Source organism: Camponotus floridanus, unplaced genomic scaffold, assembly GCF_003227725.1.
Source record: "Camponotus floridanus strain SB8 unplaced genomic scaffold, Cflo_v7.5 scaffold12, whole genome shotgun sequence".
Classification (NCBI taxonomy): domain Eukaryota; kingdom Metazoa; phylum Arthropoda; class Insecta; order Hymenoptera; family Formicidae; genus Camponotus; species Camponotus floridanus.
Window position 1 is genome coordinate 1,253,508 of NW_020229237.1, and position 17,932 is coordinate 1,271,439.

Sequence of the window (17,932 nt, forward strand, 5' to 3'; positions counted from 1 at the left end):
TGATAAAATTTTGATAATTACATCATAGAATCATTAGAAAACTGGTCAGTTATAAACACAATTATTAGATTACACTTTAATAACATTACATATGAGTAGTGTTACATAAATAAAAATTCTACACATCCTAAATTTTGATTCCATGCAGTTATACTAATCGAGAATTAATCTCGTAGATCGTCGCATTGAAATTTTACAAATAGCTTTCGCTTTCATAAGAGGCTACATCACTACTAAGCATATCTATGAAAAATGAGGGAGAGGAAGGAATAAAAGAAAGAGAGAAGGAGAAGAAATATGAAATCATTCCACTGCGCATTAGCTTACATGTATAATTAATTTTTGTAAAGTACGCGAAGAAGCTTATATATGCAGATATATATAGAGATAGATATATTATATAAAGACAGATATATAGTTTGTTGAAGCTAGTTCTTTTGCGGCGTTTTTATCTTTTTTTCTTTCTACGTTCTTTCATTTCTCAACAAGACGTTAAAATATATATGTAAGGCTATTAAATTAAATTATTCGCTATTTTGATAAATCCACACTTGGTGCTTGGTATATTTTTGTTCGTTGTTGTTTTCTGTAAGCTCGTAAAGCTTCTGATCTATTTATACGTACCTATATTTATTCCGCGGCGTCTTGCTAAATGCCGCTTCATACTTGCAAGATCGATCGTGCCTGCTCACCGAGCTCAGACAATAATTCCTTTCTAAATAGATATGTAGCTTAAGCAGAGTCAGAATCGGCGAGCCCAGCACGATCGACTCGTCTCAACTTGGTCCTCGGTTCTCTAATGAAGCATATCAGCTGATCTTACAACACATTTTTATCACTGCGATCGAATCGGGTCTAATTTTCGTGTTTATCGTAATCTTTCATTAATATTCAATATCGATTGTACACATATAATGAAATCACAATAAATACAAAAAATGGGAAATAAAAAATCTCTTATAAAAATAGCAGATCTTTACGAAAAAAATTCATTTTCAAATTAATTATTAAGTTTCGTAAGAAAAAAAACTCGAAACAATGTATACACACACAATTAAAAATTTAATATTATATTTTAAATATAAAATATAAGTATACATATATAATATATAATTTTTATTGAATTATTAATCATTTAGTAATTTAGGAAATTTTATCATTTGTAATTATTACTTATCATCCCCATTAATGTTCAATTAGTCGATAATTTTTTTTGTTAAAGATCTATCTGTGCCTACATAGTGAATCATGTAAGAACAGTTGAATATGAATTTTTAATACTATAGTGCTCAATAAATGTGTCTAATAAGGAAACACTGCCTAATTTAAATGGAATTAACGATCCGATTCGATTGTCGTTAGAATCGAGTTACCAATGTAATGTGCGCATTTATTGGAGGATTTGTATTTACAAATCCTCACAGAGTGTTTCTCCATTTTGTCTTTCATATTTAATTTATTTATATAAATTAATGTCATATGCAACACTCGTCCGCCATCCCTGACGCTTCGTTATTAGAGAGAACGGTCCTAGTAGCGAGACAATTGCATCTTTTTTTCAAATTTTAATCTCTTTTAAAAAAATTGAATCTCTTTTAATTGTTTCGCCGCTCGGACGAGAATAATATCATGGACCTTGTTTTCCTCCTTTGAGATGTGCTCTGTAATGTTGATTGTATGAGTAAAGCATAATGATTGTAATACTCTATAGCTATTTATAATAAAAATATATCCTTTTCTTAAAATGTGTTTTATGCTCGATTTAATGATGAGATGTGTTCCAAGGAATTTCAAAACTCACATTTCTTTATTTTTCACAAATATAATTTATAAATACGCGTGAAATCTTTGTAAAAATTTAAAAATCAATTTATATAATTTGTTTAAGAAATAATTATTTATTCTTAAAAAAGAGGTTTCCCTAATTTAAAATTTGAATTTGTGCATATTTTTAATTATACATTTCCTGTCTCTTCATTTCTATTTCATAAAAGAGTCATATCTTCTTATTTATACATAAATTTTTAATATGTAATTTGAACTGAATTAAATAAATAATAAATGTCATCTTTTAATTTTTAACATCATCCAGACATTTATAATTTTACGATTCAAGCACACATAGAAAGCTTGCAGATCTACAGTTACATTTTTTAAATGAAAATTGCAAGTATATACGCTCGCTTCAGAAAAAGAGATTTACTAAAGACACGTGCATTATTCTTGATAATTTTCCAGAATCTTGTGTGCTGCGCCAGTGATGTCCTGGAAGGAGGTCGTGGGGTTGTACGCGTCGCGGTTACCGTATCCGAGCTACTAAGATTCCATCAAACACGCTCGCCGCTGCAAACATCCTCGAGCATGCCGAATCATGTGCCTGCTTAGCGTCAGACTATCTAATTCGCGAAATCGTCTGGCGAGAGATCCGGAGTCGGCTTCCTTATCCTTGCGCAGGAAGAGGGAAGAAAACGACGAGGATGAGAGAAGAGACCGCGTGGCGGATGCGCTCGAAATGTGCACCGAGACGAGACAGAAAGTCCGAGACAACTTTTTCCTTCGAATCGTCGATACTGAACTGGAATTTGCTCGATCGCTTCCGTTTCGACGTAAGTCAAGCGTTTGCAGATCGACAACTCGATACACGAATTGATTATCAATCGTTAACTGGTGAAAACATTATATATATTGATGCTTATGTTTGTTTGCAACTAAAAAAATTAATTGGCAAAATAATAATTACCAAAATCTTAAAAAAAAAAAACGAATTTTTTAATTTTTTAATTCACTAAAATATTGTACTTTAAGAAGCTCTGCTTTAGAATTTCAAACTAAAATTTTTTAAATGTATGGCAAATTTATAAATTTCACACATAACAGAGTAATGCAATATTTATGTAGTGATGCAATATTATACAAGTTACATTAAACCAGTTAAGGATTGAATAGAATGGAATACTCGGAATTAGAATTTAGATTTAATAGCGATACTTAATTAATAAATGTCAGGCGAATAAAGTATTCTTATGAACATACTTTTTAGATAACATAAACGTTTGAAAGATATCTAACAGACGCCGTAAGAATATCTAAAAGAGATATCAATCTTTTAGGTATCCATCAAACATTTAAGAGACGTGCTAATCCTTCGCAAATCTATTAGATTTCTAAAGGATATGATCGTCCTAAAATGTTTCTTAGATATCTAAAAGACTGAATTTTTCAAGCATCTTTTTGAATGTTTGTGTTATGTAAATTGTTTCGAAGCTTCTCTCAGCTCGAGATAGTCCTTAGGATACAACGAGTCGATAGTCTCGATTGCGAAGTGATTTTTTATCGAACCGACAATAAGTCGCTTTGTCGCTATAACTTTTGCACGAGCGCTTCGTAGAATTGATGAATCGCTTTGAGACCACGAAAGGATAAACTCAAATAAGCGGTCGCGTATTAAGCTAATCTATATGAAAGAAACTCTTTTTTATCCTTCGTACGATAAGCAACCTGTGGTAATACAACCTGTGTTAATATCGAGAGGATTTTTCTCATCAAAAACCGCGCGCGAGCAAAATCGCACGTACGACGTAACGATAGACTGCAGCCATGACACTTAATTAGGTATAACGAATTTTATATGGAGAAACGAGGTCGGACATACGATGATGCTTATTTTTGCTCGTAGTTACAGCTGGATCCTTAGAAGTCCTGAAATAAAAACAAAACGGGCATTTTATAAAATAGAGAGACGGGCATACGGAATTAAGAGATATTAGATGTAGGCTGCGTGTCCACTTAATCTTCAAAAAAAATCTTATGAAATTGAAGAATTCTTAATCTTATAAATCAAAAATACAAAAAATCGAAAAATTTTACTTATATATCATATGCATTTATAGATATGTATGAAAATTATATAGGACCATATGTTGTTTATTACGTTTTCTCAGAGAAAGTAAGGTGGACATTCAACCTCAAGATTCTATTTCATCGGGCTGAAAAAGGTATTCGAGCTTTTGAATAGCGTAGTCCTGTAATATCCGTGATCTAATATCTCGCATGCATGCGTCGCTAAAGCTGAGTTTGTAGACTAGACTGGCAATCCATAAATACGAGTATCCCAAAGACATGTTATACGAATCTTCGATTTCTATCGCTTCATTATCGTTACATGCCTTAAATGGAAATAGTGTTAAATGTAAATGGATTTTTATTTCGAAATGTACGACATTATTTCTCATATATCAGCATCTCTAAGTACATTCTTATGCTTGATGACAACAAATCTTATATCTTATTTTTAGTTTAACAATTGAATTTAGTTGAACAATTTAATCATCAAGTGTATTCATTTCCATAAAAATTGAAATTGTCACTTCAATTTGTATAAGATTGTATTGATTTTGAATTAGACTATCCTTCGCGACATATTATCTCATAATTATATATTATATTGCTTTTATTATTTAGCACATATTTTTTATATTTTTTAGAATATATTTTTTCGATAAATATAAGAATCAAAATCATGATATAGAATAAGATAGACAAAGAATGTACTTATGGATGCCGCGATATTTGATATTCGTGATTCGCGAAGGAAAGCGGTCTCATCCCATTTCCAAAGAATTATCACGTGTCAAACACAGATCAAAGAAGAGATCAAAGTAGATCTCTGCGCGAGCAGACGGTAAGTTAGTTAGGAATTTTCGAATAAGTATGCCGGCGATTTCTAACGTCGATGGTAAACCGCGAATGGTTACCAACAAGCGTCAAGTATAGTCGGCGATGGTACGAGTAAGGGCCTAGGTGTTCAAGCAGGTATACGTCAATGTTTTGTGATTTTTCATCATTTTGGAGGAAACGATAAAATTAGGGAGTACGAAATTTATTAAATGCCCTTAATGATAATATTAAAACAAGAGATCAATTAGGTGGTTTCTTCGATATCTTTCGATTGATCTTTGTCTCTTCTATTTTTTTTCGTAGATCTTGTCGAATAATGTTGGTGCACTTTCAACGTATTTTAAATTCTCGACTTTTCACAGTCAATTGGAGGGAATTTTTTATAATTTTCCTAGGCCAAGCAGGAAGTATTTGTACTTTATTTCTTGAAATTTACAAGTGTTTCACGAATAGTTAAGAATCGTTAATTTGCGCGCGCGATTAATGTGAATAACCCCATTAGGTGCTAAGTCTATATTATTAATTGTAATTGTTCTATATTACAATTCTTTTTAATTTCGATATTGATGTGATTTCCCATATGTGAGCGTGAGAAAACGCGAAAGATCTCATATACCGTGATCGAAGAAGGAAAGGAGACAATTAAGAATGCCAATACGATGACTACATTGAAATTGGCGGACACGGATAATTAAATTAATGTTCACATTTATTGTGCCAAAGATATGTCTTTTTTCACTTACGTTCGAAGACGAATTTCATTTAAATAATTTTAGCAAGAATTAACATAAGTGTGCATTGAAATGGATAATTTGCGTATATTTCTTAATATATCGATTCCCGTTGAAACATTTTTTTTTCCAAAATATGTACATACGCGAGAGAGAGAGAATTTTTTCGGCTGTAGTTTTTAATTTTTACTGGTTACCAAATTAAGATGCGTCTGACTCTTATATTCTTATATTTATCGAAAAAATATGTTTTATGTTGCAAAAATGAAATCCGAATTTATTAGAATTTATTTCAAAATAATCTGTTATTCCTTGTACAGAACATCGATTCTATGAATGAATATGCATATAAAGATTCTCCAATATTGTTACATGGCAATTTTTAAGGAAACAAAAAATAATTAAAATCTTTTCCTTAAAATTACATTGCAATTTTACATTTATGCCAAGGGAAAAGTGGAATTGATTATTTATTCTTTCTTGCGAGAATTTTATTGTAGATATTACGAAATAAGTCAGCGTAACTTTGAGTGCTTAAAAATACGAAATTACGATTTCGTTAAACTGTAATATAACTCCCATCCTTGGATCATTAGAGCATTACATTCGCGCGTTTGCGACACACAAGACACAGAAAAGATGCGCTTTCTCTATTTTTAATTTGTTCAATTCATTCTTTTGATGATCGTAGTCACGTAGAGATTTGTAAAGCGACATGTTACTGAGGAATTGTATTACTGTCACTTAGATTAATTATGTTTGTCGGATTTCGTGCAGGGCAATGTCTGCTCGTTAAAATTCAGCAATTCGAAACGCCTCGTTCAGTGATGTTTAACGAACAATATTATTAGCAGATTTATCCTCAGCGATCCCTTTCAGACCTGCATTTTTATTATTTTTTATTCTTTTTAATTTTTAAATATTATTATATAAAAGCTTTTATTCTGAATTAAAATGTAATTTAATTGTAAAATTTTTAAGAATTATTTTCCTTATAAATTAAATATTATTGCATGATAATATTAATATAATATTATCATACAAATTAATAAATAATCGAATGATATCCTATTGCGATAATGTTTGCAAAAATTTATACGTCCTATATTAAAAAAAATTTTATTTTGCGTAAAAAATACTTAAAATTGATATTGAAACTGCCATTTTCGTTATTCCGTCGCTTGATCGAGGTGCTTCCAATGATTGCTGTGGCGAATTATTAAACGCACTACGTAATGTACTAAAATTAATGAATACTACGTATGAAATAAATCGAAAAGAATTACGTACCGAAAATATATGCATTTATATATGCAACAATAATATTGTGGTTCTCCCGAAATTTTACTAAAGCTACTACCTTATATATTCAACTCCTTTCTTTTTTTATCTAATAATAACTTTCCGAACACATATAACAATAATAACAATAATAAAATAAATATAATAGTTAAATATAATAAATATAATAATTAAATAAATATATAAAATAAATTAATTAGACAACTAATAAAAGAAAACTTTGGTCACTGTAATAGAACAAGTTTTAGAATTACAATGTAAAGATAATATTTATAATTATTTATACACAGATTAACGTATTACGCACAATATATGGTAAAAATATATTGCAGTTGATTATTACAGTACAAAGGAACATTTAATTAATTTCAGCATTCAGCGCATTTAGCATTTATAAAATAATTTGTTTTCTTAATTTTCAACTCACATTCTCTGCTTAATATTCTAATGACATAATTTACAAGGCAATCTGATTTTCTTAATTTTTTTACATACTACATAAACGTAAAATAAATTTAAGAAAAAACTCGTACGTATAAAAAAATCTATTCTAACTATAAAAAAGTCAATATTGGTTTAAAATCAATTATTGCAATAAGTCATTTTTATTTATATCTCAATTCGTAAAATCAGGCTGCTGAAAACAATGATTTCCTCGTCGGTTGAAAATTATCCAAACGAAATACAACATGGGATATCCGAGAACACACGTGAAGCACGTCGATCTGTATCGGAGTCTCCTCATCGGAGCAGCCTCCGTTCAAAAGAGAAGAATCGGTCCGTCAATCCTCAGGATCCTTCGCGGGCGGATCCCTGTGGGCGGAGTTTCCATCCGTGTTCAACTCCATTTTGTTCCACGAAGGCGGTCTGCAGGTGCTCATCACACCTTCCTCTCTATCCCACCTGGTATCACCTTGGGGCAGCGTGGCGAGCGATCGACCTCCTCGAAGTGGAGGGAACGCGGCGGCGCACATTGCCGGCCAGGAGTTCGCGATACGCGTGTGCCGCGCGCGCTTACGGCTTCGCTCTCGCTTCTCGAGCCAACTGTCAATTTCACCGTCAGACCAATTGTACGTGGGACCGAGAGATATTAGTGACGGTTATTATACGGGATATCAGCCGCGTTCGTCAATTAAATAGAACACATTAAAATGTGAACTCAAAAAGTAGACAAGTATATGTGATACACGTTGCAATGTGATCGATTCAAGGAGACTCGTGTTCTGAGACACATGGATCTATATGGAAAACTAATGAGAGAGAAATGCTTGGGTGATAACAGATTTCAGTCTTTTAAAAATGTTGTCATAATGTTGATGCTGATTTATAAAGCTAATCAAGCATATGATGGACATTTACTTTGTTGCACAAATAATCAAGAGGAAGAATTATGCTTCATTTAGATATCATATGTACACAGATTTATTATCAGAATCTACGATCTATCGAGAAAAGTGATTTTAAATCAAAGAATGTGATTCCTTCAATTATAATTATTGGAGTTTATATCATGACTATTTATTAACTAAACATCTATGACACAGATTTCAATTTCTCGAGTGATTTCTATTTTATCTTGAAGTTTCTATAAATGTTGAGATTGACTATTAGTTTATTAAAGACTAATTATAGACATTGTAACAAATAAAGTGTGCATAATAGTACGAGGAATTTAGACGAAGAATTAACGTAAATAACGTTGTGCTTATTTGAAATATTTACAGTCTCATATAATTGCAATCAAACGTGCAAAGTGATTCCGTTGTGTCTGTGAAAATCTTTGTTAAAGCTGTCAAATGTTAAACAAGGCTAGAGATTGAAATCTCTTGGATCTCCTGTCATAACATCACGTGTCGAAATGTCATCAGCTGATCCTTTCGTTGCTTCGAAAATAATTGCATGGGGAGCAATTTTCTTGTAAATATCACTCGTAAACAAAGTAAGAAGTGACCAGAAGAGCGCATACAAACCATGAAAGAGTTCATCGATTTTTCCAGGTACAAAATGTACGTGCGTGAGTGTGTTTTTACGAGCCCGACAGAGACTGTTTTTGCGTGACGCGCGAATTGTCAATCTGCGATGATACGTGCTCCTGATAACGATCGACGTGATAACATGCCAGCCGACGGGATCGATAGTAAACTATTTGATGATCCGATATCGAGAAGCATTCTTGAACGGTGACGCTTATTCTTGACCGGAATCGTGATAGCACCGTCAATCATTGATGCGAGGATCGAATTTATTGGAGTGTAAACAAAAGAAAAGAAACAATTTGCGACGTGATAACGCAAATATTAATGATGCGATTGCCAGATACTCGAAAATAATCGATCTCGGGAATTAATCACGAAAAAGAGACCAGTGATAACGTTGACATATAAGATATGTAATCGTTGTACTTGTTACCCGGAAAAAAAATTCGTTTATCGGTTAAAAACTCAAGTTATCATCGAATTCCAGAGATATTGCGACGAACTAATGATTATATTATCTAAGCTAACAATAAGTGCACATCCGTGACATATGTTGTGACGCTTCAGATGGAGAACAGCTTCCTCGTAAAGTTGAGTTTGCATGATTGTGACAAGATTGAACGTAGATATTTTTCACAGAAAATTATCGGCAAAAATCAAGATTGCCATTAATCTCTCGCGAGATCCGCTGTAATGTCTTATAAACAAAAAATAAAGTTGCAGATGTTATATGACGTAGTGAAGTACTTGGAATTTTTATCCAACTGTAAATTAGATTATGAGTATCAGATATATCACGCTGAGTATTATATATTAAGTGTCATCGGACTCGAGCGTTAACAAGGTTGCGGGAACGGAGGTGCAAAGAAATCAGCGCGGCTTGTTAATAAGCGGATAACATTCAATTGTGTATGTCGTTAATAAGGTCGCGCGAACGAAGATGCGGGAGACAACGCCGACGGCGAAGATGGCACGATTCCGGTGTCTACGGTGAGAGGACGTGAGGTCTCCGAGTCTTTGCTGAATTGTGCGACTGAATCGACGATGGATCTCAGCACAACGCCCAGAAGAGCCACGGACGGCGTTGGTGACATACAAAAGACCAGAGTGGCGAAAAGTGTCTTCAGCATCCGCAGCCTCGTCGATGTCGAGGAAGCGGAGCTACCCGCGCAGGATGAGTGTTCGCCAAGTGAGTCTTATTTGTTGGATAATCTCATTTAGAATTATCATAATCCGTTGCTTACATCGGTGAAAGCAAGTGGTCTTGATTTTAACAGGAATAAAATATTTTTTATAAATATATTAAAATATATTAATCCAAAATATATTTTTATTATAAAAAATTTCTCAGAAACATTATATTAGATATATTAGAGACATAATTTAAAAGAAATATCGGCTTTCTTATCTCTAACGATAATTATTTAATATCTCTTTACATTATAAAAAATTTATTACCTCTTCTATTTTCTTAAAATTCTTTTTTTGAAAAATGAGATTCATGCGTATAGTTATTTCAAAGAGATGAAAACAATTTAATAATAGTAACTACCATTAGAAATTCATGCGCATAGTTATTTCAAAGAGATAAAAACAGTCTAATAATAGTAACTACTATTATTACAAATATACTACAACTTACAATACTAAGCAAATAACTATAAAAATATATGTAATATGTAACAATGAGTCATAGTAAATTTTAAACATGCGAAATTACGTGTGAGAGAAAAAGAAAAAATAATTACATATAAAGATACTAAATGTATTTTGGATGAAATGAGGATTTTATTGCTTCATAGATATGAATAAATGAATATGCTATGAAACATGACAGGTATATCATATTTCAAAGCAAATCTAAATCTGATAGGCAAGTTAATCATCAAGTTGATTAAGTTGGATAATTATTAGCATGACCTATGTAATTTATCGTCGCATAAAAAAAATCATTCTAGTAGAGTTGATTACACAACGCTATGGAATTCTTATTTATGTATGATGCTTATTTATGATTTCCTTGTTTTATAACGATATATCGGAATAAGTTGAATGACAGATCTCATATAACGCATGTGTATAAAACATACATGTATGTTAACGAGATAAATCTATAAATTGTAACCGTGAAAGAAATCATGATTTTTTAAACTATATATTAATATATAAAATCTAACATTAAATAAAGAGAAATGTAATATAATATTTATAAGTATATGATAAAAAATCAATAATATAATATTTATAGAAAAGTAATCATTGTATTGATTTTTGTAATTTTTTTAATAATTAAAATTTTTCTAAAATATATTAGAATATATTAGAAACTAAAAACTTTTGCAGGACATAATATATCTTAGACATTAGTTAACGGAAACGCGCAAATATTTCCGTTAAATATTTCCCGTGGAAAGGAACATTGAGAAACAAAAGCAAGATCAATCGTGACATCAGGTTTTCAAAGGATCAGTTACCTATCTCGATTAAAGCCGCATGACATTCCGAGGGGGCTTGAGAAATCCCGGACCCCGAGGTTTACTTTTTCCCCACGAGTGCCTTTTGTGCCAAAGACTCGGCAAAAACTCGGCCGCTCTTATAAGAGCGGTGGAGTTAATTAAGGCGCATTTAAAGTCGGTAAGATCGCGATAAGATGGCGATTAACTCGAAATTAGTCCGCCCATGGATCTAGCAAAAACTGTATCGCTGTCGTTATTGCTGACACGTATCGACGGTGCAGATAAATACGTGATTGAGATGATGCCCAATTAGAGATTCGAAGTATAGAGCGAATTGTTACGTCACCATTAGAATTTATTTTTTATTGTTACGTCACCATTAGAATTCATTTCTCGTGAACCGCAAAAACATCTCTCGAAAACAATGACACTTTTCTATTTACTCATTTAATTATTTTACTCTCATCCCTCCTAAATGACAAACGCGATGTTTATTAACAAATAAAGAATTAAATAAAATTGCTATATTTTTATAGTAAATTCTGGAGTTTCGATAATAAAATCTAAAATTTTTCCTTAAAAATATATATTTATAAATTGATATATTTTCTCGATATTGTTGGCATGTCGCACGCATCTGTAGCATCTAGAAAAACAACGAGAAAGGTCCGAACACGATGTGAGCGACTAACGGAAAAGCGCTATCGGCCAAGTTTCTAGTTGGCCGATATGCAAAATATGTGCCCGGCAACGATAACGCGCATTACTCGACTCTCATACGGTGGCGAATAAATAGCAAATTACCATTTAGTCGTCGGCCGATAAAGCGAAACGAGCTTGCGAAATCTCGGAATCTCATCCGCGCAACTCTATGAACTATCGTCTTGTAATCGAGTAATTAACAAGATAGCGATTGGATTAATGAATTACACATGTGCGTAATGTAACCAAGACCGGTGATATTAATTTATACAGAAACATCGAGCAACGAATATATATCATTTCGATTCAGGAACGTACTCCCTAAAAGTGAATCAGTGTATTAATCACTGAAAAAAGTAAATAGTCTGATTACAGCAGTTATAAGTACAGCATTGTAAATCAGTGATATTTTATTGAAAGAATCAGTTAATAATTTTGACTGTTTTAATCAGTAATATTTCTCAATATCAGTAATATTTCTTTCGTTATTGCCAGTAACATTAAAACTACAATTCATCTCTCTATCTATTTCATATAAAATTAAAAATTTTATTTATATGTACTAAATATTTATTATATTAAAAATTTTATTTTATTTATATTACATGCATATTGAACTGTTATTTTTAACGAACGAATAATTTTCATTAAGTCGCCAGACATTTATTTGTCCGACTGTTTGTCCGATTTGTTTGACTTATAAGATTTTTATATCTGAAGTTTCTCTATTGAAATTGTATCAGAAATTAAATCGAAGTAATACTTCTAATTTTATCTGTCGTTCTTTGCAAACTTTATATAATTCTTATAATTAAAAAACTAAATATAAGAGAGATAGTAATCGTAGCGATAAACGAACGAACTAGCGATTACTGGTTTTACAGTGAAATTTACTGGTTTTACAGTGAAATTTACTGGTTTTATAATGAATTTTAACTGACCACAATCAGTGAAATATAAGATAAAATAACAAAAAAAAATAAGCTGAAGATCAGTAAAATACTCACTGATTCTCAGTGAAATCTTATTTTACTGTTTAAATTAGTGATATTTTCTGATTCACTTTTAGAGAGTAACCAGAGATTAGTAGAGTTTATTAATATAACATTAAAATTACATATATTAATTTTCAATTAGATTGTATTATATGTTTATTATTATACATATTTATACAACTATGATATTTTTTATTTACTTAAATTGCCGAGATGCATAGACACACTACTGTTTACCTTGTATTGTTTTCAAACAACGAATTGTTAATTTTCATGTTTCTGTGTACATGGTTGCAAATGACTCGTTATATATCGTCCTGATCGAATTTACGATATACGTAAAACGAATTATGTTACGAATAAACACGTGGATATAGATAAACGTTTGAAATAAGAATTGCTAATTTAATGAAGTCACAGCGATATTTAACAAATTCAAATAAGAAAAGACACGTAATTGTTGTATTTTAAAAGATAATGAATTATTTTTTAAAACGAAGTGAAGAAGTTGTATCAAAATCTATTAGTATGCTGAAGTACGCGTTTTCAGATTAAAGATAAAATATAATATTAATTATTATATATTATATATATTTTTTTATTTAAGGATTTAACAAGAAGCAAAAAGAAATATATCGGGATTATAATAATACTTTGTATATTCAACACAGTATGTTTCCGGATACAGTTATCTTTATTTATTGTTAAAATATCTTTATTTATTGTTAAATTTCTGTATACAAATTTCGTATTTTTTGTTGTCAATTTATTGTGAAAAGAGAACGAAACTGTATTATTATCGCCACATTAATGCCGGTATTATTAACTTTGTAGATACTTGCGTAGATACTTTGTAGGTAAATACTTAAAAATGGATATAAATAATTACCCGTGTACAGACGCATAGATAAGCAAACTAAAATAGGTGGCTGTACTGCGATATAGCGAGTAAAATGTGTTTTAGTTACCTTTACTTAAGTAATTCTTGTCGAAGTCGATAAAAAATATTTTTCCTAATGATTCGAGTTATCCACGATTAGTGGAAAATATTTTAAAATTTCATATAATCAATAATCTTCGTATAATCGAAAATTTCACATGATATGAAATGTCGTGCAATCTAGCAAAAACCTGCAATAAAATGGAACTATTTTTTTCTCTTCATTCTTTCTTGTCACAAAATTAATTATCGAAATATAGAGTGCGACTTAAGATAGTTGAAATGTTCGTGCATTCGTAGCCCGAAACTGCAAATATTGGCTTTTCTATTTAATGACAAAAGTGTCTAAAGGAGTGAGATGGCATGTGCACGAGTTGGTTTATCGCCGCCATATTACGAGATCCGGTCTGGTCGATTAAATGCTATAAATGGCCATGACAGAGGGTGTAATAGAATTGGGGTAACTCCGGGCCAATGGCGTTCCGCGATTAGGGGTGGTTGTTCGTGCTCGATTGGCTTTCATGGAGGGTTGATGTTCCCCGGAGGTAAGCTACGTCTTTATCCTCCCATCGATTCCCGTTATCCCATTACAGAAACGACCCACCCCCGCGTTTAAAATTTCATCGTCCCGGAAATGTTACAATCCCGTATGTATGCTTACTAATTTTCTATTCAAATTAGTGACTCTATATAATTGCATGGAATTACTTGGAAACTTTTATCGTCAATGGATACCCCGATAATTTCCCCATTTAATATCTCAAAAGTTACACTGCATTCGCAAAAAAATACGAATATCTTTCTTTTCGTGATAGAATAATAACATGTATATCATCATTGTATATTTTATTATTTCGTTTATTTAATTATAAAATTAAGAAAATTTTCAAAAATAATGAAAATATAATTTATAATTTTTTAAAAAATGCAAGAGAATTACATAAAAATGATTAAAATAATAACTCTTGTTACTTGATACATAAGATGACAATTTTTTGACTAAAATATATTAAATGTAAAAATATAATATCCAATATTAAATAATCCAGCAAACGCTATGCGACTAATGTTATCGTTGAAGTTATATCACCAGTGGTTTATAAGTATGTGTCAAATATTCTGCCATTCAGGTTAAATTTGCAAGTTGATTAAGAAAATCAAATTAAAACATGTTATTAATCTGACAAAACCATCAGAGTTCTTTTCAAATATATAATTTAATACAACCATTACAGAAAAAGCGAATTATGTATATACATATATATCATAATTTTATGCATGAATTTTTAATCTACATGAATTAATTGTGTGTTAAATAATTTTTATAGCATATTGTCAAATAATTGATGTTTATATTTTTAAGTCTATTTTTAGAGAAGAAATAACTTTATCTTCCTTAAATAAGAAATAATCAAGTATTCCTGAATTAAAAAATAATCCAGTATCTCTTAAAGATAAATTATTAAAATTTATCATTTTATATAAACACATACATAATACATTAATGCAAGCACTTACAATATTTATTTTTTTATGAAATAAATAAGATAAGATACAAAGTTAGACCAGCTCAATGTCCAATCAATGTAAAGATCAACAAACATTTTAAATCCTATTAAACCGTTCATCTTCTGCAAAACTAGTCGGAGGCTGTCAAAAGTTTTAACGTTGACTTCCACAGATTCCCGCAACTAGTTGCAAAAAGCAAAATTTCTGCCAATAATATGTGGCAGTCAGGCTGTAAATAATTTCGCGCAAGTTTTACGCGTGCATATATAGTGCTATGGTATCCGCTGATTGGTCGGGTTGGTAAAGTCGCTAATTGTGTTTTATTAGCATTCACCTTTTTCCTGTTCTATCTTTCTCTCTCTCTTTTTCTGCCTCTTTCTTACCTTCGAATAACTGCGGTTTAGCTAAGCTTCCCGCCCATACTAGTAACATTGTTATCTCAATATAAAAAGTTTTTTAATATTACAAGGATTTTTTAATATTACAAGAATATCATGCCTTCGACTTTTTTTAAGAACTGTCAACTATCCTAAAAAAAAATTAATCGCATTTTTGTTAACTGAAAGGGAAAAAAGTAGGAAATAATGAATAATATAACACTTATTAAATTATTGCATTTGTAGATGAAAATTATAACTGCAAACTTGTTATTTCTTAAACTTACAGATAAGTTATTCATTAAAAAAATAGTAATTAAAATTTCGATCTTGAAAATGAAGTGAAGATTGAAGGAAAGATAATTGATTTAGAAAATTGTTCCTTGGATTGTAATTTTATGAAACATCAATAAAAATAAAAATGGTATTAAGGTGGCGTTTAATGAATACTCAATATGATCAATCCTGAATAAACGATACACTGAGCATTTTTGCAGTATTTTGCAATAATTCAAAGTAAAACATTCAAAATAAAAAATGCACTAGTCTCGATGTAAAATTAATCTACATAGTTGCAAATTTACCTTGATGCTTGTAAATTATCTTTCTTCCTATTCTAAAATTATTAACATCATTAATAAAATTATTAATAACATTAATATCTTTAACTTACTGTAAGAATAATCGATCTTAAATTCTAGAGGGAAGATCTTTAATTGATGCTTACTCGTGCATCTCAAAAAAGTATTAATTAATCGTCCCACCGTCCAAATCAAGTCTCTCTCGCGAATCGAACAAACACATTCACGCGCGATCTCAAGGTCGAAATACGAAACTGTCTCGAAGATGAAACGCGGGGAGCGCCCGTGGACGGATGGGTATTTCTTTCTCGGCGGTGCGGGGGTTGGGCTGCCCAGGAGACCAGGTGAAGGGGAGAGAGCTGGGGCGAGTCTTATTACGAGGAGAGCCGAGCATGCTGGCGCAATCAAATAAATTAGTCGGAATTACGCGGGCCATGGAGAGCCGGTGGTGGCGGCGCAGGCGTTCACCACCGGCTCGTCCTCGCCACCAATTAGCGGAGCTTAATCCCGCGCCGGGTCTCTCTTCCATACACATACATACATTCATACATTCGTACACGTACGTACATATTTCACGCGGGTTCGGTATATCGCTTTCGTGGCTGCCCCTCTCGCGGACGCGGATCCATGATCCTCTCGAGCATCGCCGCAACCCTTTTTCGAACACAAGGCTCGTGATTTGCGACGTATCGCGAGAGTTTATTGGACTGGCGGATAAACGAAAGACGACGCTAATAATTTAACGTATGATTCCGTGGCGATCGTTTGTTTCGCTTATTTATTAAATGACCGTTCCCCTCGTAAGACCAATTATCGAGATCCTAGATCGTACGGGAAGACGTGCTGCGTGTGTGCAAAATTTTCAATCTGCGGCAATCTGCGGGCGATGAATTTCAAATCGACATCAAATGCAAATTTGACAGATTTTGCAGAAACTTGTAATCGAGTAATTTGTATAGCAAAATGCGAAATTACACACGCATATAATTAAACGAGAAATTTTTATTTCACTCACGATTAAAATTATCGCGACGGCTTATGTCATTTTGACAATGTTATGCCATAAAAATTTCAACTTGAATGGCGCGCGTAGGAATTAATAGAAGAATATAAGCAAAACTTTGCAATAATTATCCCAATGTATAAAACTTGTCTGGTCTCGCGAATGCACGGTTTTCTCGGTGACGCTTTCGAATGATATTCGCTCGCCTTTATTCGTGCACACTAACTTTCCGTCCGTGAAATCGCTCGCTGCATAATGCGCGCGGAAGAGTGTCGTAATCCGTTAACGAGCTCACGATCCTGGGAATGACTATGCGGCGAGGGCCAATAGTCGATAAAGAGAAAGAGAGGGATAATAACGGCAACACAATATCGTACGTACAACGCGAACGGTAACGCGACGCAAAACGGTTACCGCGTATTCTTGCGTGACGCGTTATTAGCCGATTGGCTCATTAATCGCTCCGTCGGTTCGAAACAGCTGAAGCCTCACTCCCACCTATCTGTTCGCGTAGGAAGTAATTGCTAATCGCTAATTGCGGGCGCAAACACTCCATCCAATTAACCCCTCCCAGGTTGAGCGCGGTTCGTCCATGACCGGAGCGGTGCAGCCACCCTTCTTGATAACTAACTTGCTTCCATAAACAATTTATATCCTACCTGCGGTCTGGATGAGTTAAAGGT

At 32.4% G+C, this 17,932-nt stretch overlaps 2 protein-coding genes and 1 long non-coding RNA gene across 3 annotated transcripts in view; 2 read left to right on the plus strand and 1 right to left on the minus strand.

Annotated features, from left to right (window-relative positions):
- The window catches only part of LOC105258978 (leucine-rich repeat and calponin homology domain-containing protein 1), a 38,311-nt gene extending 35,570 nt beyond the window's left edge, over positions 1-2,741 (plus strand). Inside the window, exon 13 of the mRNA XM_011270612.3 lies at positions 2,239-2,741. Within this exon, the coding sequence (XP_011268914.1) occupies positions 2,239-2,385 (147 nt within the window). The 3' untranslated portion in view covers positions 2,386-2,741. The remainder of the gene's footprint in view (positions 1-2,238) is intronic.
- A 782-nt stretch (positions 2,742-3,523) lies between these two features.
- Positions 3,524-17,932, minus strand: part of LOC105258982 — a 136,395-nt gene continuing 121,986 nt past the window's right edge. The window contains exon 4 of the long non-coding RNA XR_889785.3: positions 3,524-3,699. This is a non-coding gene — a long non-coding RNA (uncharacterized LOC105258982). The remainder of the gene's footprint in view (positions 3,700-17,932) is intronic.
- The window catches only part of LOC105258981 (homeobox protein aristaless), a 113,721-nt gene continuing 103,486 nt past the window's right edge, over positions 7,698-17,932 (plus strand). The window contains exon 1 of the mRNA XM_011270618.3: positions 7,698-9,875. Within this exon, the coding sequence (XP_011268920.1) occupies positions 9,731-9,875 (145 nt within the window). The 5' untranslated portion in view covers positions 7,698-9,730. The remainder of the gene's footprint in view (positions 9,876-17,932) is intronic.